The sequence below is a fragment of the Larus michahellis genome, chromosome 1, assembly GCF_964199755.1.
Source record: "Larus michahellis chromosome 1, bLarMic1.1, whole genome shotgun sequence".
In the NCBI taxonomy this organism is placed as follows: Eukaryota; Metazoa; Chordata; class Aves; order Charadriiformes; family Laridae; genus Larus; species Larus michahellis.
Genome location: NC_133896.1, coordinates 15,365,790 through 15,391,906, shown reverse-complemented (window position 1 = coordinate 15,391,906; position 26,117 = coordinate 15,365,790). Strand labels below are relative to the sequence as shown.

Below are 26,117 nucleotides of genomic sequence, written 5' to 3'. Positions count from 1 at the left end.
TCCTTTTAAGGTGGGTAAAAATAATGTCGGATGAAATGCTGGTGTAGTGGTTGTCAGACTTTGACAGCTAAATTTCGTTCACTTCCTGTTCTGCTACTGCTGTTTCCTCCAGTGTTGTATGAAAGCTGCATTATGCTTTCAGTTGTGTGAATTTGGAGTTATTGCAATGGAAACAAAATTTTATGTGCAAGATACGTGGCCTAATTGGATTAGTTCCGTTGTTTCCAAAAACCTTTTGGAAAGTCAGTTTGTAACATTACATGGATTTATTTTGCCACTTCGAAAACAGAAATAGGTTAAATTTTATTGTAACTCTAGTTCAGAATTGTTTTTATAGCTTCCCGTTGAGTCTTAACCACAGGGTTATTAATAAACCTCTGTTCTACTTAGATGATATGGCGTTTAATACACCTTTTAGTAGGGCTGCCTCAGGATGTCTTGCTGAATGAGTTTGTCAAAAGTTTGCTTTCACAGACACTTAGTAAGTGCAGAATTTGTACTCTTTTCGTGTTTGCTGAAGAATCTGGCTACTGTTAAGTCTGGGTGCACAGTCAGTAGCTGGCCATTTGCCATACTGAGTCGGCATTTCCAGATGCAATGGCCCAATCTGTTCAGTTGCCTCGGGAAACAGTGGTTTTGCTGCGGTAGACAACAGAGCCGTCACTTCTTTTCTGCTACGTATGTTTTCTTTTCTCTTGAAACCACTTTTATGCCATGGAGATCTCCTACTCTGTTTTATGCTTCGTTATGAAAGGGAAACTCCTTTCATGTTTTTAAGTCTCCTTGCATAGGGCTAAATACACCCCCAAAGTAAAGCCAGCGTTGGACACTATTTCAGAAGACAATCTCAACAAAAGTGTCTTTTTTGTCCTGTTTCTAGCTTTGCTTTAAATCCAACTGCTGCAGCGTATACTAGTGTGTTAGAGCCATACAGTATCTGTGATGCACATCAAACGCACAGTAGCTGCAAATGAAAACGTTGATTTGAGGGGTGGAAATTCTATACCCAAAGTTCCCTGTAGTGGACTTGTCCACTATGTGAAAATTGTAACTTGGTTTTGAATAGAGAGCTGTTTTTTTTTTTTTTTTTTAACTGTGGTTCTTAGGAAGACTCTTCTCTGCCAGATCATAGCTTTATAGAGCAACTTCCATTGTTGCTGGTAACAATGTGCTTCAAAGGAACTGCAGGATTCCTCTTCTAGAATTGGCTAGGAGAGTTATATTGCATTGTAGCTTACTTGCAGGCTTTTGTTTGAAGAGTATAAGATGATGACACAAGAAGAAGAAAAAAATTACAGTGCTCTTTAGTGCTGAATAGCTTTTTGTCTGTTATGACCTTAATTGCCATAGAAGGCTGCGAGATCGGTCGTGTAACTGCTCAGTGTTGACCCCTTAAGTCAATGATGAGAACTGGTGGAGGTGAATCCATGCTTTTTATGTAATAGGGTGGAAAAATATAAAATAGAAGTTAAGTGGTTCATGTTCTGAAGAGAAAGCACTTTATGTTGAATCAAGACTATATCTAAAATTGCATGTAATAATAACATCTACTTGGTATGGCCTCACTTTGAATTCAATCATCCAGGCTACTGAAAAAGAATAGTATCTCGCCGTTTTAAGATAACAGCACTTGATTTTGGTTATAATAGGTGAACTTGCATGCAATGTGTACAAACTGGTTATATATTTTTTGAGTGGGACAAAAGATTAATCAAAATGGTTAATTCAGGTCCTCTGAATTATTTCCTCTTAAAATGGAGAGAGGTCTGTGAAATAGCTTTTTTGACAGATGCCCAAGTCTGTGTTCAGAGGTAAAATTGTTTACAGATAGACAAGCCTATTTACTGTCCTTTACTTAGTGCTAACAGAACCCACTTATGTAAAGATGGCCTCAGGTATGTGTACCTTTTGCATTCAGCAGAATGGTAGGCTCTTCTTTATATTCAGACTAGTGTTGGCTTCAACTGGAACAAACTTCTATCTTGGATATTTTTATTTTGCTTTACTTTATTTCTAAGTGAATACCCAGTCAGAGATTTGTCATCTTTAAGATAGTTACTGTAATTTTTTATCCAAAGTTAAAGGATAGAGTTTTGTATGTTTTTAAAAAAAAAAATATCCAGATGATGTCATGTGGATGTGTGGAGAAAGAATTGTGTTGAAAACTTCAATACAAATGCATAAACCCAGATATCGAGACTGACTTTTCAAAATTCACTTTTCTTGTAGAGTAGGTATTTTGGTTCTGTCTTTAAGCAATACTTTAGAAGAGGTGACAGAGGCCATGTGATACTGCTTTATAGTGGTGAAGGGTATGTATGTTAGATAAAATGGGAAGTGCCAGATTTCTGTAGCCAGATGACTAACTTCTTGGACCCAGAGGTATTGTACAGCTATCAAGGTTTTGGATATAGGATATTACTGTGGAATCTTAAATGTCTGAAAATCACTCACTGCTTTTGGTTGTCAGTGTTTCTCTACCACAGTGTTTTTCAGCCTCTTTCAGTAACTCTTTGAGGAGCATAAAAATACCCATCTTGCACAGTGTTACAGTGGCTTTCATTAGCTTAATTTATTTTTTGCTTGTAGTAGTTTTGCAAACCCTCCGCAAGCTTTTTCATTAGCTTTTTGCAAGGGTGAGAGGGTCGAAGTGTGTGTATATGTGAAATGGACCTCATTTTGACCACTAGTGTTCTGAGGCCACAGTATGTGGGATGTAATGTTTATGATGACCAGGCCACTTGTTCTGCAGTGCGTTTTTATTTTTTTAGTGATTTTATTTACTGTAATTAGAGTAGGATGGTAATACATTTTGTGGACAAGGCCTGGACATGGATTTTGAAATACAAACATCTCTCTCTCCCTTTTTTTTTTCTTTTCCTCAAGATTATGACAGACTGTAGAAGCTATTACCATTTTTTTTTTTTTTTTTTAAAACTTCAATTTGAAGATGTATATGACAGTCTTTACGGAATAAATGAGAATGTCAGTTTGTATAACAAATGTAATTTGGTTTGATAAAGACTGGACTAAATCAAGTTATTTTTAGTTTTGGACAACTTCGTGAAATTCCCATACATTACGATGAAGAAAATTTGTTTATTATTTGGCTTCTTGATGGTGTCCTAAATATGCTTTGTGACCATTTAAGTGATGTAGTGTGTGTGGAAAAAAAAAAAAAAGATTGGAAGGCATGCACACCATCCTTTTTGATGGACATAGATTATTTAGACATAGGGCAACAGTAAAACCTGGAGAGAAGCCTGTTCTCATGGCTATGCTAAATACTCAACTTTTTGATTGCTGCCTTACAGCACAAATCTTCTCAGATAAAGTTTGTGGTCAGTCTCAAGCATTTTCTGGAGCAGTAAGTGTTGCAGATGTAAATGTGTCTAGTTAAGCTAGAAATTCCATTAAAGAAATAGAAATGTGGGACAATGAGAACATTATATCAGAACATTGTATAGGATTAAACTGTGCCCATATCCTCGTTTAGGGGAAAACTGCTGGTCCTGTTGAGGAACAAACACAAGACATTTGTTTTATTAATTTACTCTTAAGAGACAAGGTTTTTTATTTAAAATCTGATTTTTGTTTTAAATTCAGTTTGTGTTTTTCAAGATTGCAGTCTTTAAGGATTGTCTTATTTTCACTGAGAAAGCTGGTGGCAAAGGTGAACTGTTTCTATGTTAACTAGTGAACTGTAGGGCAATAGTGGAAACTGCACATGCTTCTTGTAAGATACCTGTACTTTGAGTGGATTCACTGATTGCTGATCTATTTGTCTTCCTAATATCTGTAATAAAAGAATAAATCTATAGCTTTACTGAAAACCGTTTTCATTTGGTCTCTGTCTGTGATTGCTTAAGACAATGAGCTTTAGATAATAAGCCTTATCTAGCTTCCTTTTCCTGTTTTCTCCTGTGAGAATACTACTAGATTTGCTACTATGCACACATAGAATCATATAGTGGTTTAGGTTAGAAGGGACCTTAAAGCTCATCTAGTTCCAACCCCCCTGCCATGGGGGACCAGGTTACTCAAAGCTCCATCCAGCCTGGTCTTGAACACTTCCAAGGATGGGGAATATATATACGTATATATACACACATTTATACATAATTTACATATACATATTTATACATAATAATGTATATTAAGTATATTATGTGAATGTATAATGTAAACTGTATAAAGAAGTTAAAAATTATTTTAGTCCTTGTTTGAAGGAAGCCTGGGTCTAGGTATGGATGAGGAAGACTAGAAAGTTACTGTCCGGGAAATTACAAAAGTGTTTCGGGCTTCCTCAAGTGTTTGTGTTATGCTTAGACAAAATAATAATTTTGTATTGTGACAACTAAGTTGTTTTTCTTAAAAACAGCATCTATTAGGTAGTTGCTCTGCCTGTGCTGAATGGATTCTGGTCACTGATCAAAGGCTACAGGTATACCTCTTGGGCTTCCGATATAAGAATGACCATGAACTCCCACACTCTGAGGTGGTCTTGTATCTGCCCCTCAATTGTAATTTGGTTGGTTTTGTTGTTGGTTGTTTTTGGGTTTTGAGTGTTTTCGTTGGTTGTTTTTTTTGTGTGCTTGGGATGATTTGCTGAAGAATGTTAGAGAAGCTAACGTTAACTTTTTCAGAAGTTCTTAAAGAGGAGGACTGGGAAAGATTCAGAAGGATAATACCCAAAGTTATGCCGATATCTAATGAAAGCAAATGAGGCGACCTCAGTTCTCTACAGAAGAAACGGACAGGACTGTTAAAAATGAAAACATAACTATATAGCAGTTGCGTTCATAATCGTTCCCTTTTCTTACTGATTACTCCTGTTGTCATTCTGCCCAACTCTTAGCTTTGTAATCTAGCCTGTATTTTAATAATCAATAACTAATTCTGTTCTAATTGCCTATGGGGACTTTGGGAATAGGCCCCATTTTGCTAGGGTGTTTTTAAAAGAAAAAAAAATTTAAAAAATCTTTTATTAATACTTGAAGGAATAAAAGGTTGTCTGTCTACTTGTCTTTAAAATTCCCAGTATTCATATCTTTAAAATACTGTTGGTCTCAGCCTTCGTATATTTGAAGTGATAATCCTTGCTTCCTGGTTTTCCTATTGACACTTTTTTTTTTAAGACCCTTAGCCTAGTTTTCTCATTTTTCACTTTTAATCTGTTAACAGTTATAGCACATTGTAAGAGGGATGGTTCTATTTAAAGTTGGCAGATGTCTGGTAGTAGTCTTCCACTCGTCCCTCCCTTTCTACCCCAGTAATATGTCTTTTAGGATGAGTTCTGCTTTTGGGAACTATTGTATTTGAATGGATCTCTGTCCATTGAATGGACAATGTGCAGAAGGTATGCAGAGAAATGGCTGGAAAGGTAAGCATAATGTAATAAAGCACGTTACAGAGCAGAATTGCAGCAGTCTGTATCTGCTTGAGCCTAAGATAACCATAGAAAAAGTTCTTGTATTTAACAGAAGACATTCTGAACAAGCTTTTTGGCTGAAAAAGGGGTTTTTTGCATTATATGTGTACTGTTTTTAATTTAGCTTACACATTTGGAAATTCTATGATTAAAACAGAGCGTATGTCTAAATACCACATATTCTGGTTTTGTCCAGCAAAGTAGCTGGCAAATTTTTTGACTTTTATATCAAGATTTTACATAATGAAGTAATGTTCTGCTACGAAGGCACTTTGAGTGTTACTGCTAAAGAAATCTTACCTTGAACTTGTTGCTTAAAGGCAAACCACAGAATAGACTCTGGTGAAATAATGCTTCTTGACAGTATTAGTGCCTTACTGTTTTTTCCTCAACTGAAGTTAGTCGATTAAAAGTCAATAATTTGCATGTAGGAGACTAAAAGAATCAAGGGCTTCAGTTGCCTTGAGCTATTGTCAATTCTTAGTTTGCAGTTTTCTAAAATGGTAGGGAGAATTCCATAGTTAGAGGTCAATTATATTTTCCTATCCCTGAGGAAAAGAGTTGATATCTCTATTGTTCTTGTTGCAGCGATAAAGGTCAGAGCTGTCTAGGTACAATATCTGTACCTTAAATTCTGATATCGAAGTCAATTTTTTACTAATTTTCAAACTGTACTAAAATTATACTGTTCTTGTATTCATGGTTCTAAAGAAAATTCTCTCTTGGGACATCTCTTTTTTCTTTGCATTGATCTGTTTCTTCTAGTCTCCTCTCTCACCCCAGGAATTTCTCTGTTTAATAGTTGTGCTTATCTCCCACTTGCTACCCTCCTGCTGTTGCTCACCTATATGTGACTTTAGTCCTTCTTCATAGCCTGAGACACATATGTTTGTATAAAGTCATTACAGAAGAGGTTCTTGGGTAGTTGCACGGAGCCTGAAGATGGGTATGATGGAAGTGCTGTTTCTGAGGTCGGTTGCCTGAAAGGTTGCTGCAAGGACAGCAAATCCATGATTGAGCTTCATCTTCAAGGGTGAAGGTACAATCAGTAGAGCAGGGTGACTCCTCACTCTTCCAGAGTGTTTAGGAAAGAAGCAACTCCAAATTCCTTCCTGGGACCTTCAGAAGGTTGGGCTTTGGTTGAGCTATGTGGGACTGCAGAAGTGTGTTAAGGCAGCTGGTGTTATTCCTTTCTCCTGCCAGAGCCTGAGTACCCAGTAGTTACTTATCACCTTTGGTGAGGGACGGTTGGGCAGTTTGAGATCATGTAACCTGTAGAACCAAAACAGTAGAACACTGAATCCTAGAAAAAAACCAAGGCATAAGTTATTAAAATACAAGTAGAAAGAATGCCAGTTAAGTGTAGCTGAGCCTATAGTTAAGTAAGGTACATAACAAGACAACTATTCAAGGCAGATTTTTTTAAGTGGCTATTTTAATGTTTGAAAGCAAATTACAAAATATTTTAAAATAAATTGTGGTTTATATTTGTGCTCACATTATATGGTTTGCATCTTACCATCTCAAAAAAGATGATATAGAACTACAAATTGCCCAAAGAAGGAGGTAGTAAAGGATTGAGGATGCTGGACAGCTTCATTTATGACTCGTGCTTTTCAGATGTGTAAAGGCAGTTAAGGAACATTTTGATGTGCCTGAAAAATCGTTACTGGTATAGAAAGGGAAGAATGAATAACTTGCTTTTTTTCATGAAAAAACAGTGGTATCCAAAGAGTGACTTTAATGCAAAAAAAGAGACTTCTTTTTGTACAGTACAGATGGCAGAATGTGGCTTTGCAATATGTTGTAGAGGCTAAATTATAGATGGGTTTAAGAAGGATAAGACTGGACACTAGCCATCAGTAGTTTTAAAGTATACTACTATCAGTGCAATTTGACTTTCCAAGCCAGGGTTTGCTGAAGCCCTGTCATGTAAGTTTCTCCTAATATAGTGATCTACTTGTATACTCATCTTTAAACATATGTTTCTGGCACCTAGAGGTATAATACTGGCCTAGGTATGTATTTGGTCTAAATTAGTGTGGCAGCTCTTAGATTTTTAAGGCCACCTCAGTAGATCACTTGCAACATCTAATGGTATGCGTATGCCTGACAGTATCTGTGAGCCTAGATGCAAACGGGGCTTGGGTGATCTAATGTGTGGCACTCCTGTACCTGGTTCTGGAAGGAGCTCTGAAACTGGAGTTAGCTACTAAATCGGAGTCTATAGTGAATCAGTAGAGGTGTGTGTTTGAGAAGAGCTTTCATAAACCCAAGAACAGTAAGGTAATGATGAAGGGGTGGGGAGGCATGCCAAGGAGTGCAAAACATTGAAGGCATGGGTGTGTCTGAAATGCTACTTTATCTGTAGACTTTGATGCCATCTGCAGGTCTGAGTTTGATGCCAAAATGAGCCTGGGATTTAAAGTCGTGAATCTAAGAATTTGGGTTATTTCCTCTGTTGCTGTGAACAACTAGCTTTGTTTTAAAGTTTCAGCTCTCGTGCTTATGTAGTAGCTCAATAATTCACTCACCTGTGAAATAAGAGTTTAGATGCCTGAGGAATTTCAAGCGTATTATTTCAGCCTGCCATGTGCAAGTGTCAATCAGAGGATTATAGGCTGTGCTAGGCTTTGGTTTTAAGGGATGGCCAGTAGCTTTACATCTCTTCTGCGGAATAATCAAGAGCAACAGACTGATGGAAGACAAGTGATTCAAAGGGAAGCATTGCTGTCAAGTTTCACTAATACACAGGTATCGGCATGCTGGTTGACTGCAGCCAAGTAACTCTTGAGTTACCAAACAAACCACGTGTGATTTGTTCAGAGTGAGGCTGTTCGGCTGATTAAATGATTTTTTTGCTTTGTAGAATAGCAGTCACAATTCAGCATTTTTATGAAAGAGGGAGCCCTGAGGAGATCAAAGGCTTAAACTTTCTTTCAAGTCCCCTTCCCTGGTGTCACAAGGCACAGTATGATGGATCCCTGTTGCCAGAATCTGTTCCCAGGTGAATGTTTTAATTTTAGCAGTGTCAGGGAAATTTGGAAAAGACTGGGAGCTTGATGATACCATTATGAGTTGTAGCTCAAAAGAATAGGAATCATCTTTACAGATAACAGTATCTGAAAAAAATGTTTACTTTTGTTTGTTTTTTAAGGTAGTCTGTTGCTCGGGGTGACCTGTTTTGTATATTAGTTACACAGTATTCCAGCACATGTTAGTGTCCAAGTCCATGATATTTAATCCAAGTCCTAGATGTTTAATCAAATTCTACTCAAATGCTATTTAGAGCATTGCCTGTATTTTTAAATGTCAGTTGGAGATCTTAATATATTTGTTTGTTTGTTTCCCAGAAATGTTTGCTATATAGAAACTCGTAAGTCTTGGGTTATGTCAACAGTGTTGAGAAGATGACACACAGCAATTTTGGTAGTGGCTTCCAGCATTGTGCATTTTATAGAGTCATTCTTTAGACAGGGACGAGCAGTCCTGGGAACTGGCAGCTTTGTGATGGACTTGGTGTTGCTATTGTGGGCAGACGTAATCTGGGCACCCCTGCCAGTCAAGGCTCTTGGAGAAGCTGGGTGTGAAAACACGACATGTGAATCTCAAGTTGACTTAATGGGAGACAGAGCTATAAAGAATTAGGCTGAGGCTACCGCTGTATTTTAGCTCACTGGATACCTGTTAGATAACTACTTTGGTCTTCAGTATGGAAGAGTTACTTCTAAGTATTGCATTCTCACTGCTAATCGAAGTTGTTTAGTACATGCAGCATCTAGAAACTAGGTTAAAACTATTTATTCAATAGACTACCTATTTTTCCCCAGTTGTCTAAAGTAAGTATTGTTGAGAATTGATTAGTTTATCTAAAAATGTTGCACCCAAGCTGGCAAACTTTCTGCATATTCTATAGGAAATGTGGTGCAGAAAATCAAATTTTCTCTTGTTCCTATTAATGAGAAACAGAATAACTGTATTCTCTGATGTTTATTTCTGAAGCCAGAAAAATTAGTTTTGTGTAATGAGAATATTTGTCTTGGGAATAAAGATGTTATTCTTGTAGAGTGATCTTTTTTTGATCTAATTTTGTGTTTCCACAATGACTCTCACTAACTTGTGTCTCACAGAGTGCCATATCTTGTCCTAATTGTAACATTAGGAAAACTTGAGATAAAGTGTAAGTAGACCAGAGTCCTTTCTCTTCCTCTTGCACTTTCTTATGATAGCTACTAGTCTTAACCCTTGCCCTGCACTTTGCCAGGCTGGTGAAAAGAGAGTATTTTTAATAGCTGCAATTAAAAGGAATGTTAACATAAACCACAACTGAATATGTATATTGAAGTGAAAACCCTTACAGATTTATTCTGAGACTTTTGCTGTTTTCATTATAGTTTTTTCCATACATCAGTGCCTGGTGTGCAGAATTCATGTTATAGATCACTGGTGATTAATTGAGAATGTAGTTTGGATAATTGAATTGGGAAAGATCAATGGATTAAGTTTATTTTGGGGATAATATTTCATTGAACCAAATGCTTTGTTTTAATTTTCATTTGTTGTTTGGCGTAAGCACCCTTTTATGGAAAGCTTCGTCTGTCTCAGAAGGATTCATAGGAGAGAACTCGGCAATCTAATCAGATGCAATGGTAAGTCTAGTTTTAAGACACACATTGCTGACCATTATGGCCAAAGCTGACAAAGTTGTAAACTCAGTATGGTTTGAAGCTACCAGGTGAATCTGATAGAGAAATTTTGGTTGGTAATTTGATCCATTATTCTTGCTGGTAAATTAGATGTTTTCTTTCCCTGATAATATGTTGGAAGACTTGATCAGCAGTTGCGCATCTGGCTTGTGGGCTTTGCTGCTTTTCTTTTGTTACTTTTTCAATGTCACAATCCCTAGATGTTGCTGACTTCCCTTGTAAGGAGGCCTTGAGCCTTTCGTTTAATGTTGGTGTTTGCTGTGCTTGGAGAGTTCTCTGTCTTCTGTCAGGTTCTGTGGCCTTGGATTAGTCACCACTACTGCTCAGCATGATAACATGGCTGAGAGCACAAAGGTAAGTGTGCCAGAGCTGCCAGGGCATTGCAGGAAGACAAAAGAAAATGGATTCTGGAAACAAACACCACATAAAATCAAAGCTTGTTGCCTTGGAGTCAACAGGGATGCAGTTTTGGAGAGTGTAAGGATAAGCGTTTGGTACAACCAAAACTGGAACTACCTCATCACCCGCAACTTCAGAGAGCATGACTATGTTGAGATTGTGAATTCATAGTAGTTTACAAAAAGGGAAGGAGGGAAGGTACTTTTTCTCCCACAGAAAACTTTGACCTTGTATGTAATAATTCTTATATGTCATCATTTATAACTATGTAACATTAGTTTTCTGATATTCCTTGTTTTTAGGACAGCTTGCTTAAATACTAACATGGTGTGACTGATCATAGGGAAGCTATCCATTAAGTATCTCCACATGTTGTAACCGAGTTCATTAAGAACACAGAAAACCAAACACTTAGAATGTTTTAATATTTTTATAATAGACTCCAATTCGGGCATATAAATAGGCTTTAATTCTGGCACTGTGTTTATGTACATGTTGTGAAGATCTGAAAATAGTTAAAATTCTAGGCCTTTCTTAATGGCTGTGATATTCTGTCTTTGCAAATGAGGAAAAAGGAACACATTAGCTTAACTCAGGCTGTGTACACATGTAAAAAAGAATAATTTGCCCTTCTAATTGTGACACATCTGAATCAAAGAATTTGATGTATTTTCTCCTTTCCCACTTTAAAGCATTTAATCAACATCTTAGATAAATATGTGAAGCAGTAAAATTTAAAAATAAAACTATGAGAAAGGTAAAAGGAAGTCCTCTCAGACTGTTTTAAGACTGAAAAGTTAAGTAACAGCAAAAAATTATCTTTTCAGTTTATTTGTGAGATTCATAGATTGCTAAAAATCACTTTATGTGATCTCTTAAAGAAGTGTGTAAGGAAACCTCATTTCATTTTTCTGGAAGACATACATTTAAGCAGGAAAATGTGACAGAGTTTTTAAATCAGAAAGTGGCATTATTTATGTTCACAGCATCTTTTAAATCCCAACAGGTATGTGATTAATTATGACAAAAATAACGGAAATAATGCAAGAGTTAGCAAAAACTTAAAAAAGCAAAGCAGACCAAATGGGACCTCTGGGAGTTGTTGCTGATGGAGAAAATGCAGAGTACTTGCTTGTCCTGTATTCGGAGTGTTTTTAAGACATAGTGATGTTCATATGCAAGTGCCATGGAACTGATCATGTGCCAGCTTCTTCCTAATTACAGTTCACAGACGGAGGTATTAAGTTGAATTGAAACTGCACAAGGTTTAAATTAATATGTTAAACTCTGAACTGTGGTGCACCAAGTGCTGGCATGTTTGATTTAGCAATGATTGCTGAAGAGGAATTGATAGCTAATTCTCAGAGTCTGTTTTTCAAAGCCTCTTCTCAGATTTTGTTCCATAGCAATATTTCAGTTTTGATGCCGTGAATTTTACATTGGTAATAAAGGAGCTGTTTTAAAATAACATTGCAGTGATAGGAAAAAGTTTATTGTTTTTCAGTGTTTGTATCCTTAATAATTTTCTCTCCACAGTTGATTCAGTGTCAACTCTGCCAATACTTTGTAGTCGATTGGTATAGGGAATAAATAATGGTTATGTATGTGTATGTAGATAAAATATTGCCTTGCATAAGAAACTTAATTTGGGAGTCTGTAAATACCATTTAAACTCAGTACATAAAGTCTCTTAACACTCTACAAAGGTATTAGTCTAATAGGAGGGATGATGGGTGTAATCTCTTAGTATTTCAGGAGAGGCTGAAAACAACAAAGTAGAAAAATTGGTCCCCTCTCACTTCTTTGCCTAGTAATATCACCTTTCTTCATGGGTTTTCTTCTTGTGGTGTTCTCATCAAAGCACGATAATGTTATAAGCAAGTGAAATAAAAAGGATCAAGGCTGCCTTGTTTCTGTTTTAAGATGATACGGTTTCCTTCAAACTGAATTACCATAGATAATGTGGAATTAAAGCTTAATCAAGAATTAAAAGCATCTTCACCCCATTTCCCAAAAAGGAATTTAATTTCTGCTTTTATCAGCAGCAATGGAAAGCAGCAAAGCCCAGATTTGCTGCCAATAAATGTATACCTAGAATATCAGAATGAAAAGTGAGTGTGTAATGACATTTCCTTATCTAAGCAGATATACGTGAATATGGTGGGATGTATTTGGAGGAAGGAAATAGAAGACAGGGCAGAGGCTGAGTAAGGGGACCATTACTTTAGCAGAAAAGGAAAAGTCTGATTTACAATGTAGGGTTTCACTGACAGGGAAAAAACTGTGTATGCACTCCAGTTGGTGTGAACGAACACCCAGAATGCTCAAACAAGTCTGTGAAAATTGAAAAATGGCACTTAGTGAGGTGATGAGAGCATGTCTCTGTATGTGAACGTACGTATAAATGTAACTGCTTTCTGTTTCCCTTCCTAGTAATGCAAAGTTTATCTTATTTAGAGGATGATAAATTAACTTCATTCTGAACTCACGGTTTTCTTTGTGGAGGCTGGGAGGGAGGGAATCCAGTGGCTATTCTGGCTGTATGCTCTCTCGGTCTGAAGTTCTTCACTGCTTATCTCCCATGATAAACATGATCCTCACCCACCAGCTGCTGAGGTATTGTACTAATGCATCTTGTTCCTTCTCAGGCTAAAATGGATCCATCTGTACCTGCTCTCCTTCCAAATCTTAGAGTCTCTTCTCACTGCTTTGTTGCATCCAGGTTTCAGATAGGTTGCTTGAGTTTGTTATGCTCAAAATTTTGCTACAAGCAAAAGGAATGATTACTGCAGAGTCAAGATTTTGCAGTTAGTCTAGTGAAAGTCTTAACAGTCAAATCAAATAATTATTGGTAGTTGAGTTACAGTGATACTAGCATTGGTTTCAAATTGTGTACAGTCAAAGTGATAAATGCACAAACTGCTCTTTCTCTAGTGCTATGCCCGCCCTTCTAAGGTGGATGGTTTCATTTGGTATGAGGGAGGAATATGGCTAGTCATTAGCCGCCTGAGCCCCCGCTGGGAGGTCTATGAGGTTGATGTTGGGAGCTGCTTCCTCCTCGTTCAGAATCCGCTTTGGTCATTTTTGTGTTTCTGCAAGTTGTCCTTTCTGTGCTGCCTTGTAAATCCATGTTACAATCCACGTCAATCCATCCAGATTTACTATATAATAGTGTATTTCCGTATGTTTGAAACTTGTTCTTTGTTCCCCCTATGAGTGGCTTTGCCCAGCTCCCAGGTTGCAGTCCTGCGGCCAGCAACTGAGTGTTGGTGAGGTGTTTGTAGCCTTGGGACTCTGTATCATTCTGTGACTTTTTAGTTCTATACACTTGTTCCATGTCTTCACCCCTTTGTGCTGCTTTTTATTCCAGCATATTAAATAGTTCACTTTACACAGAATAATTATTATGACTATGTTAGTTCCAGATATATGTATAATAATAAGTGCTACACTGCACAACTGTACAAAGCTAAGCAATAGCTAAAACAAAGTATGTAATACTTTGTATGTATGTAAACATACATAAAAAAAAAAGGTATGTAAACAAAGTTATTTGATCAGTAGACTGTTGCTGTTCCATGCTAAAACAAATCTCCAGGCAGGCCAAGACAGGTTCAGCAGAGCCCAGTTAAGTCTCTTGTGTTATGAGCTTAAAATAAAGCCTATGGCCCATCACAAACAATGGCAACACCATATTTATGGGCTACATGATCCTGTTTTGTGTGGTCTGTGGTGAGGAGCAACCACTGCTCTTTGTTCAGGTGACCGGGATGCAAATATACTGAATTTGTAAAATTACTGCCATGCTCTGAACCTTGCTGCTACTGCCCGGGTGATTTCAAAGTTTGCAAGAGGGAGCTAGGAGAGTGACAAGGCATAAATATAGTGCTGATCTGGTGATGCATAAGTGAAGTGGCATTCTGGACCTTTTTCCGGGAAAAAGGATGACCTTGGAATTTGAAAGATGGTACTTGGATCAGCACATCTGAAGGAATATTTGCAAGTAGCTTTCCTACTGTAAGCAGAAATTGTGTCAGAGAAAGGGGCTCTTTCTGTACATTTGACAAATTTTAAAGGGTTTAGCTTTGAGTTAAAATTCAAATACAGTCTGCTTTGTTTTTACAGAAAGTCTGTATGGTCTTTAACTGTTCTATTAGTGTTTTAAAATTACTTCCTTGCTGGGAACTGCAGTAGTAGATAGTGGGAAAATCTTGGCCAGTGGGAAGGTTCTTTGTAAAGACGTCTGAAGGTTGAATCTTGTTAAAGTAATATCTTAAAATATTGGCAGTTTGCAGAGTAGCTTTTGGTTTTATTTACATTTAACATGTAGTTATTACTTCATTAGAAAACTGTTATTTCTCCTCTCAAAAGAACCTCTGTACCTGCCATTATGAAAGAAGTTCTAGGGGCTATGTCTAAGTGGACAAAGCTGGTTAGCATTGTCTGTTGAATAGGCATTTTAGCTAAAATAGTTCAAAGGGCTTGAATGCATTTCCAAGGTATGATCTTCCTTCATTATAGAAATACTCTCTGTGTTCTAAAGTAGATCAAAAATGTGTCAGGAAATAATAGAGAGATTTTAGAGAACAATGTTATAAGCAAAAGCCCTTCTGGTCTATATAGCTCTTCAATGTTGAGAAAAAAGAATTATTTTCTCTTTCCTGACTATGACATCAGTAGGATTTTTATATGAAATGTGTGTAAAAAAAAAAAAAAAAAAAAAAAAAAAAACAACCAAAACCAAACAAACAAAAAAAACCAACCACCACTCTATATTACATATATGTGTGTATAAATCTATATATTTGAGATGTGCTGTAATAATATCAATTAGATAAAGGTTAAAGCAGATAATACAGGTAAAGGAAAGTGAATGTAAAGCAGATAATTCAGTGCTGTTACATATTTCAGAGAGCTGCATAAGTTAGAGAAGCTGTATTAAAAACTTTGGTTCTGTGTGCATTTATATCCAACATCACCTGTACCCCATCACCCCAATAGCCTTGGCTGTCTTTTGCGTGTGCTGTGGGTACTGCTCTCTGTTCTCCACAAGTCCCAGATGGGGATTTCTCTCCCCATGCCCACTGAGTCTCAGTGCCTTTTCTCTCTCCCATTCTTCAGTGGGCCCTCTTCTATAAACATACCTGTTCCTTGGCTCTTAAGCCTACCTGCTGCTGTACTGAACCTCCCTTGCTGAAATTGATGGCCACTGCTTGAGGTTCTGAGCTTCTCCTGCAGCTACTGCCCATGCTAGCTGGGCAAGGAGTGCAGTGCTTGTGGTGACTGGTGTGGAGCTGGATCCGGGCTGGTTGATCACCAGCAGACCCTCAGCAGCTGTACAAGCCAGATGGACTATATGAGAGCTGGACTACCTTGACTTTCCCTCTGTGAAGTACTGATAGAGTTGTGGTTTTTTCTTCCCAGCTGCCACAAAACTTAGAAACTTAATAGCTCGGAGGTCTCCATCCACTTTTTCAAATGTTAGAACTAGCAAACATGATTTTTTTTTTTAAATAAAGTTAGATAGACACCCTAAAATTACATAAGCTCTGTTTCTTAAGCAGTGAGGTGAAAACAAAGATGGGAGTTATATTTACTTGCTAGAAGAAAAATTGATTTAAAAGCAAATTACTGGTTGAAAATAATTATGTTTGTTCAAATATGATCAGTTTTTTGCATGCATGTTTTATTTCCAAGAATACTAAAATCACTTCTGCTGAACTGTTTGGAAACAATATAGCCAACTGTTCGAAAATTTTAATTTTTCATTAAAACATCATAAAATGTATCATTAAATTGATAAATTTTTTTGTGTATTAGAAATAGGGACATAGAAGCAGAAAGTATTAAAGGGACATATAGTCTTGTCAATCAGCTGTTACTAATACTGCATAATAAGCAGTTGGGTTTGCACCAGATACTGAAGATGTCTGTAATCCCAACAAAGAACAGGGCTGTCTGTAGAACTCTTACGTGTGTACATCGGTTTGGATCAGGATGAGATAGCAATGGAAAGCTGCATAAATACTAAGAACTTCTTGTCCAGTCTGTCTCTTTTCTTTTATTACAACTAAGCTGAATTTGCTAGCAGAAATGTTTTGAAAGTTGTTCTGTATTAGGTAAATTAGGACTTGTTCTCCATTTTATTTCCTGTGTTTAGGGTACTTAGATCATCTTGCCATTAAATATATAACAGCAAACTTACAGTAGGCCAAAGGCCAGACAGATGCAAAATATGCTCCTCTTCTCTATTTTGTATTCAAGAAAGTGAAAGAAATAAGCTTTAAAAATTTTTTTAGTAACGGTACTTTTTCCTCTGAAATTATATGTTTGGAGAATTACTCAATATTGGGTTATCACTTAACGTAAACCAAATCACTTCATGATTTTATGATACTGTTTTATTCTGCCCATAGAAATAACTTTATTTTAAAGAGAATGTACTACCTTAGGCTTAATTCTGTAAGTAGTGCTTGGCCGTTTTGTTTGTTTTGGGTGTAGAGCAGTATTAGATTTTTCTGTATTGGTGAAAAAAATATCTGATGGGTTTTCTCAAACTTGCTGTAGGCGTTGATGTTCTCATGCTGGCTTTTATGATTATTTAATGTTGTTGAAACAAACCGCTAGGTGGCAATATCAATTAAAAAAATTCTAAGAACTGCAATTAAAGTTGTCATCTAAAATGGGACGCTAAACAGGAGGTTTGATTAAAGTGAAAACATTAAACTTTCTTGTATGTAAAACTGTCCTGATCAAGAGAGGAGGTGTTCTGCAAAAGCACTTGGTGGGGGTGATCGGTGACTGGGGACAGCTAGGTGTATTTGCTTGGACACAGAGGAAACGCTTTCATATGTTTGCAATATATATTACACATTTGAGAAAGTGAATTATTATCATACTACTTCTTGATGAAACTTGTTTTAGCCTGACAATTAGAAAGAATTCATTGGGGTTGTATCAGTGCTACTTGAAAAACAAATTCTCGCTGGTGTGAATGTAAAACATTTTAAACTTGTTAATGTAAAATCAGTATGAATTTACTTATGGCTGTGGAGGAACTTATGAAATATCGAATGTGTCTGTTACAAACAGACACGTGTTAACGGATGTGCTGATTATATCTTCTTTTGTGTAGGTGCTACCCAGCACACGCGCTGGGTTTGTATGTGAAGTAGAAGACTGAAGAGACTTGTCATTAAATAGTTTATGACCTCAGTCTGCTTCCTGCACAGCTCAGCACATACAGAAACCATATCCTTATGTCACAGGACTTGTCTTATCAGAGGTAGCTTGTCCTTTTATTTAGATATGTATATCATTTTTCTTTTTCAGCATGTTTATTGAAGATGATGTTGCTAATATTCCTGCTTAGGAACTGTTTAAGTTTATATCACAGTCCTGTTTGGGTTATTCCATAGGGAATACATACAATGAAATGGCTGGCGTGCAGTAACAGTGGCATTTCTACTGGAGCTCCCGTTTGCCTGCTCCATCCTGCCTGTACCACTCCACATGCATTTCTGAAACATCTATGTAGCATGCTGTTCTCGTTAGATGTAATTGGACTGTGATAGCCTGTCTCTCTTCCTGGGAGCTTTAGTTCTTTGGGGTTTATTCCCAGTGCTTTGTGCTGTCACTAGTGGGTAAGTCGCTAACCCTGCTGTGGTTCTCGGGTATTTTTGATAAGGCAGCACTTTCTCTGGCTTTAACTTCTGGTCTTATTTTTTCAGGTTTTATAATAATTTTATCAGGCAGTGGCTAGAGGAGATAATTTATCTTGAAGTCATTTATATTTTGCCTTTCTCTGTTCTTTTTATCTGCTGTGTATTAGGGTGTTGCAGTGAATTTGCTTTTCAGTCCTGACATCATGCAGTTTCTCCTAAACTATTTCTGGTGAGGATGATACAGCAGAAGCATTCCCTTGAAGTCCTGTTGTTCAAGTGGAATTGGAAATGCTTAATTTAATAGTCTTTGTGCCTGGTCAACTCTGTCATAGACCAGACTGGACTGCTTGTTAGAGAGGTTGAGTGGTGCTCTTCAAATCAGTGGTAATGTTCCCGTAAGTTGCTATGTCTAGGTATGTGAGGTCTAGGCAAATAAGGATCATGCCTGTTTTGCATTTTTGTTTTTTACAGGTTTGATTTAACTTAACTCCTTCTCTGTGTTTTTTAAAGATAAGTAATTACATCATACGAGGTAGTATTGGCACTGTAACTTGATTCAGTGCACGCACTACCTTTGTAAGTGCAGATAGTTTAATCTTGCCGTGTTACAGTAGACATTTAAACACTACTGGGACAAAAGGAAAACATCTCAAAAACTTTATTCTGTGGTAAGACCTATGTCTGTAGAGTCTACTGCTATTAAGATTTTTATTAAGTTTAATAATTCATGGTTTGTCTACTATACCCTCAGAGGATGTGTAGAAAGTGCTTCACGGGTGTGGGCTGTTTTAGGCATAAGGAGCAATAGAGCCACATTAATACTGTATCTGGGATAATTGAGCAGGGAATGTAAACATTAAAATTCATTTAGGAGGGGGATGTGAGGCAAAATGAGTTGGGAAATGCTTTTAAAGGTTTTTAGACTCTGACCCAGAGTTGGTGACTGACTTGCTGTGTTTTTCCTCTTATTGGTATTCATTGTTGCGTGTTCCTGTATGTGAAGCATCCTGCTTGTGTTTGAAGTGGTCTATATTAATGCAAGGCAGAAACTTGCTTGTGTTATATATTAGGATGTATTTTCTGTCATCGTGGTCATTTTGAATCGTGGTGGTATTTCTTCTTCTATTATAAAGAAACACTTGTAATTCTCTTAGCCATCCTTTCTCTCGGGGTGTATTGTAGCCAAAAATAATGCTGTGTCATTTCTGCTTACCAGCTTTTCCTCCAGGTGTGGTTTGTACTTGTCAGAGTGGGTGTCTGTGCCCTCGTGGCATTCTTACGCCGAATGCTTTGCTTTCTGTGATAGCATGGTGTCCGTGTTAACACAGGCCTACTGTGTCAGAGCTGTTCCAAATGTTTCTCCTTTAACACTTTTTCTGTAATTTTCACCTTGCTGTTTCTCCCTTGCCTCTTCAGGCACCTCCTGGTTCTATAGGGACCAGGACAGACATTATACAAAACTGAATGTTCCTTGTGATTCAGTGTCCATTGTGCTTTGCTCGTTCTTTTTTTCTGGTGTTGGAATGGTCCGTCATTAGAATTTTTTTTTTCCTGAGGAATCCCATTAAGAATGAGTCCTGAATGCCATTATTCCTGTAAAAGCTGGGTCTTCTGTTACTGACTTCAGCTGGTCACTAAGCAGGTCCCTGATCACATTCATGTCTGGGAGAGCATTTTTTTCTTTGGAAACAAGAATCTTTGAAAAATTTAAAAAAAACCAACCACAAACAAACAAAAAAACCCACCAAAAACCAAACCTACAACAACAAACCAACAGATGGACTGCTTGAACTACCTGCCTCAGCAAGTATCCTATCAGGATTGGTGCTCTTTAGATAGCCCTGCGTTTCTGTACAAGGCACATCAGAAAGTGGGAGGTTTCGTGGGATGCCTGTGTTTTGTTTTTTTTTTTGTCTGCCTCACATGCTGCAAATGTTAGCTCTGTTAACTCCTTCCATTTAATGCAATTTTTTTTTCTGCAGTGCTTTCCAGTTTAAAGCCTATAGACCGCACATTCTTTCAATAATTTTTCCCCATACAAACAAAAATTCTGTTGTTTTCCCTTCTGCTTCTTGAAGATAGAATAAATTCTGTTGGTATGCACTTGGTTTTTGTCTCCCAGTGACAAAACGGTACCTGGTTTTGTGACTAGCAGCAACGCTGCCTTGGGGAGCAGGGTCTGCATGCTGCTTCTGAGGTAAGGGACATGAAGAGGAGAAGACCTTATGGAGAAGATCCTCTAAAGCAGTAGAGGTTGAACACTCAGTATCCAAACTAATTGATCCATTGTTTCTTTAAAATCACCAGAATTGCTTAAAATAATTTACCGCTTCTTCCTGTACCTTATTACCTGCGCTTAGGAGGCGCTACCAATATGTGTGTGTTTGTAGACCGGGGTAAATAAAAAGTCTTTGTGGTTCATCTGTGTTCCAGTGGCTCCTTAAACGTGACCTGACAGGCAGGGAAAAACGATTTGCAGTGACTTTGCAGAGCTACAAGAAGCACCAAGTTGGCAGTAAGTGGTGGTGGTGGTCTGAGAAATTTTGAGGGATGGCAGTGGTCTTGGCTCCAAAATCTCCCGAGTCCATCTGCTGCCTGTGTGGATTTTCATTCTTCTTCAGTACTGCATGCTTTTGAGAAACAGGATCGGCAAAGCCCGGGTCTATTTTTGGTAGCTGCAATACAAAAACATTCCTTTGTGTGTAGTAGAGCTATTTTCCTTACTTGTTTTTTTTATTTGAAAAAGAAGAGCAAATGCAATGCACTTTGGCTGCAGGGAATTGTATGACTCATTTAGTAAATACTGAATACAAAGAAAAATAGTGTTTCTATTGTATTGCAGTTTTCTGCAGTGTGTTTCTGTTGCCTCAGATTTTAATAGGGAAATTATCGAAGTAGCATAGGCCCAAGATGTTGTTCTGAAAGATGAATAAGTTATACACTACAAAATGTAGGTGTTCCCATTAAATTAAAATTTCTTTCCATTTGTGTTCAAGTATTTGTTTGTTTACAGGGTACACGTTGAATTTTACTTTATTTCTACTGCAATAAAAGGTGACTACCAAACATGAATGAAGTTGGAAATAAAAAGAGCTGTGTAAATGATAGGCAACGTCTACAGGGTTAAAACTGAAATTTTAGATGGCAAAACAGCCAGCTATCTGTGTGCTATGAATAATTTGAACATAAAGACAAACTCAAATAGTAAAGGGGAGTAAGTTCAAATGAAAAAAAAAAAAAGCTGCTTCTTTTAGTACTTGCTAGTACATTTTTTCAAATTATAAATTTTTTTCTATTTAATCTTTCACAAGGTTTGGGGGTCCTGTGGGAGCAAGCAGGACATTGTCCCTCAGCTAGTATTACAACTCAGCTGCATGATCAATAAAATCAGTCAAAAATACATATTTCAAATCCTTCACAGAAGTAGATATTTAGTAGTTTGTTATTAGGATCACGCATCTGTCCTTGTACTGTCATAATATTGCACCCAGTGTGATTTTTCTCACTTTAAGAATGAGAAACTTACAAGTAATATCCTGCTCCGAGATGGGTGAAGGATCCCAACTATTGTCCTGTTCAGATTTTCTGTAAGCGCTGTCCTCTTCTACAGTGAAGTTTTATTTGAACAAAACTTTTCTTTTTATTCTTCAGTATAGGAATTATGTAAACTTTTTTGGTGGATTTAAGAGCGGGAAGCACACTGGCTTATGTTTTTGTCTATAATGGTCTGTCAAGTAGAAGAAGTCTCGTTTATTCCTCCTGTGGTACATTTAAAATTCTATTCTAATTTGTTTTAAACTGTATCAGCTAATGAAACTAATATCCATGTTAGAATGTTGAGGGGCTAAGATGAGCTTTAAGTGTTAATAAATTCCTTGATGTGCATATGAATCAGGCATAGACTGAAAGTAGTAGTGAGCACTAAAATACATGTTTTTGTAACTACTTAATACAGGTAGTATTCCAGGGGAGTCAAGAGAGCTTCAAGATTTTCCAGGGATAGAACTGGCTTTGTAAGCAATTACCTTTTTTTAGGCTAGTCCTTAAACTGCATCAGAAAGAGATATGGGTCTCAAAGACAGACCTTCATGAAAATGCGTGGGAATTGCCTGCTGGGCAGGGAGTGATGGACTGCACACCCGTGGTTTGGGCAGGTGGCTGAATTTAGCCCTCCTGTGTCAGGGAAGGGTATCAGAGCAGTATTGGTGAAGCTTGCAGTAACAAGTAAGAAAGCGATGGGGGAAAAAGGTTCAAATCATAGGAAATCAGAATCTGCTAATTATACAATTCACTTATGACAACTTGTGATTACTTCTTTTTGCAAGTATTTCTACCCATTTCAATTTATTTTGTGAACATACTTGAAATCTTAATAACTTTAAAATTCAACTGAAACCAATTACATTATCTTAATAAATACTACTAACTGTGAAAAGTAGTGTGGGAAGGAAAGGAAAAAAGGGTACTTTTGTGTCCTTATTTAAATTGTGGTCATGGTTAAATAAAACATTTTCCAAAGTCAACATAAATATTAACCATAATTGTTGTTAAGAAGGCGGCACTCCTGGATGACCTTGTCATCCCCTCTCCTGCTGAGAGTCTGCATTTTGTGCTTCCTTGTACTTCTGAAGGAGTAAGGAAAATTGTGGAATTATGTCTTATAGCAAGAGTAAGTTCCCTGTATTACACTGCTTCTTATAGTCCTAGTTTTGAATTTTTACCTTTTCAGCGAGGAGGTGTGGAAGCTATATATGTAGCTTGAGTATTTGACTGAGTTTTCTTGGAATATGAGATTTTTGTTTTTCATGTTCCCCTAAGTGTGAAGGCAGTTGTCCCTAGTTTTTGTCTCTGAGAACTGCTTTGTGCATAGCTTATGTGGCTTCAGTTAATATTGTTTGGAGAAATTCTCATGCTTTTTTCCTTCAGTTTTCAATCTAAAGGGAATTTAGGTGGTGGCTCCATTAGGCTGCAAGACTTTTGCTAAAATTAGAGCTGACTTGTCAGGCTTGAGATGCTGCAATTTGGTTTACGCTTGCTATTTCATAAACGGAAGCACTTTTTAGTAATATACCTACACTAACATGCAAGGAGTTTTTTTCAATGGATAATTGGAATTTAACTTCTACAAAACATTGGAAAAGAGCTGATTTTGATAAATATCAGTGGATCTGTTGCAGTACCCACTCAGTGAATTTTTGACCTAGAGTTTTGCTGTCTGGTTGCAGTACAGCTTTGAGCCAACTGTGCTGTAGCTTTGCCTTGTGCTTGGGAGGGAGCTGTGCTGCTGTGAAGATTATTGTTATGCTGTACTTGAGATGTGCTGCTTTGGAAAATGTGCTTTTGTGTTCTGCAAACCCGGAACTTCTGTCTAACGGGGACTTGGGACTTGTGACTGCATTTGTGACTCACTGCTGGGCTACGGTGGGTTGGCTTTAGAAAGTAAAGCTTATGGAAACTTATCACTGTTTTTAAAACTTAAAGCAAATATTAGTTATTCCTATACTGCCTTATTTTTGGCTTTAATCTACGAGTTATCCGAATGTCCTAACTGCAATGATCAGGAGTTTGGATTTGGCTTTACAGATGGGCCCATGCAAACCTCATGAAGTTCAACAAGGCCAAGTGCAAAGTCCTGCACTTGGGTTGGGACAATCCTCATTATCAATACAGGCTGGGGGATGATGTGATAGAGAGTAGCCCTGCGGAAAAGGACTTGGGGGGGTACTGGTGGATGAGTAGCTGGACATGAGCCAACAATGTGCACTTGCAGCCCGGAAGGCCAATTGCATCCTGGGCTGCAGATCGAGAGAGGTGATTCTCCCTCTTTGCTCTTGTGAGTCCCCCACCTGGAGTACTGTGTCCAGCTCTGGAGCCCCCAACATAAGAAGGACATGGACGTGTTGGAGCAAGTCCAGAGGAGGGCCACAAAAATGACCAGTGGGCTGAAGCACCTCTCCTATGAAGAAAGGCTGAGAGAGTTGGGGTTGTTCAGCCTGGAGAAGAGAAGGCTCTGGGGAGACCTTATAGCAGCCTTCCAGTACCTGAAGGGGCCCTGTAAGAAAACTGGTGAGAGGCTGTTTGCAAGGGCATGTAGCGATAGGACAAGGGGCAATACTTTTTAACTAGAGCAGGGTAGGTTTAGATTAGACACGAAGATGAAGTTCTTTACAATGAGGGTGGTGAGACACTGGCACAGGTTGCCCAGAGAGGTGGTGGAGGCCCCATCCCTGCAGACATTCAAGGCCAGGCTTGATGAGGCTCTGATCAATCTGATCTAGTTGAAGATGTCCTTGCTTACTGCAGGGGGGTTGGACTAGATGAACTTTAAAGGTCTCTTCCAACCCAACACATTCTATGATTCTATGTAGTGTTCCAGGACTACATATGTTTTAGTGAGTGGGGTTATAATTTCAAAGAGAATCATAGGTATCAATTTTATGCTGTTCTTTAGCTTGTGAAGTATTATTTAACAGTGCATAGAGAAATGACTAGTGTGAATGAAGCTAATATTGTGTTATTTAAATTTTTGAATACTGTTAGCATGACGTCATTGGCTGAGATGTGGCATTTTGCACTTGCACTGAGGTGAAAAGTATGGAGTGGGCAGAAGTGGTTGAAAGGCTCATATTCAGTCGTATGAGGAGGGCAATCAAAGCGCTAGTCTTGCTATATCAAATTAAAACACCAAAAATACAATGGGACTCAGCTTAGTTTTAATACCAGAAGAACAGGGAGAAAAAGCTAATTTTACTTTAAATAAATTAGATCACTGAGGAGGCTGCTTGGGAATTATTTAAAAAAAGTAATCATAGATTGGCATATTAAATTTTTCTGGGTCAGATTTGGGGAATAAAGTTTTAAGTCAGGCATTAGGGCATTTATTAATATTATTTGTGATGACTTCCATGGAGAGATAAAACCAAAGCAACTAGGAATACTTAGCTACTTATTTAGGCAATGATTGCGGGGGGGAGGGGGGAATCTGGCTTGTAAAGGAAAGCCTTACAGTATCTTATAGCAGGCTGAAACATGCATAATTAAAATATTAAGTCACGGTGGATTATTCCAGCATGAGCCTACTTCTGAATTTGCTTCATTATTTGATTGTGATGCTGCTGGTGATGAACTGAAATCAAGACCTTTGGTAACTTCATAAATCCAGTATAAGGAGATGGATATGATTAGACTTATAATTTCAGTGTTGTTGTACTGATTTTTAGGTGCATATATTTGAATCAAGTGTTCTTGAATCGCTATTTTTAAGACATCAGTAAATCAGGCTGTTTTATTTTAATTTTGTTTTGGACACTTCATGTTGCTCATTTTTTATGTTACTTTAAGGACATTGATTTTCTAAATTGGACAAACCGTTTTTTGTAATAACTTATGCTAGGTAAGTTCAAAGTCTTTAGCAAAGATCACATAGGAATATAACCTCAGGTTCATGAAAGCTTTAGGCTCCTACTTTCAATTTAAGTGACATGTCAGAGGTCACTTGAAAAAGCATCTTTTAGGTAGACAAAGGAGACCTTTCATTCCCATCTCAGACATCAGCTGGTGGGTTCTCCAAATAAATTCGTTGTTTCTGTGCATCTCATTTGCAGTTATTAAATTACCAAATGAAAGTTAAATGCTGTTTTAGGCACTCAGAATATCTGTACAGTCAGATTCTCCATCATAGCAGGAATTACTTGTCAGATCTAAAGTCGATCAAAATTAAGAGGGTGGGTTTAACACTTGTGATGTTTTAAACAGGGCAAATATATTTTTATCCCTTCAAGTGACGTATCTGTGTACTACAGACTTTCCAAAAGTATAATTGTTTGTTGGACTCATTTGTGGAGTGACAGATCTTTTATATATCTTTTACTGTATGTGTTTTAGAAATTATTTGTTCATTTTGCCTGCTCTTGATAC

General features: G+C 37.5%; 1 protein-coding gene across 9 annotated transcripts in view; it reads left to right on the top strand.

Annotated features, from left to right (window-relative positions):
* SRPK2 (SRSF protein kinase 2) overlaps positions 1-26,117 on the top strand; it is a 154,600-nt gene that overhangs the window by 1,537 nt on the left and 126,946 nt on the right. For 3 of the 9 annotated variants that reach the window (XM_074576053.1, XM_074575873.1, XM_074575604.1), the window contains exon 2: positions 10,005-10,080. The exons of the other annotated variants lie outside the window; for them this stretch is intronic. In XM_074576053.1, coding sequence (XP_074432154.1) covers positions 10,014-10,080 — 67 coding nt within the window. In that variant the 5' untranslated portion in view covers positions 10,005-10,013. The remainder of the gene's footprint in view (positions 1-10,004; positions 10,081-26,117) is intronic. 9 annotated transcript variants of the gene reach the window in all.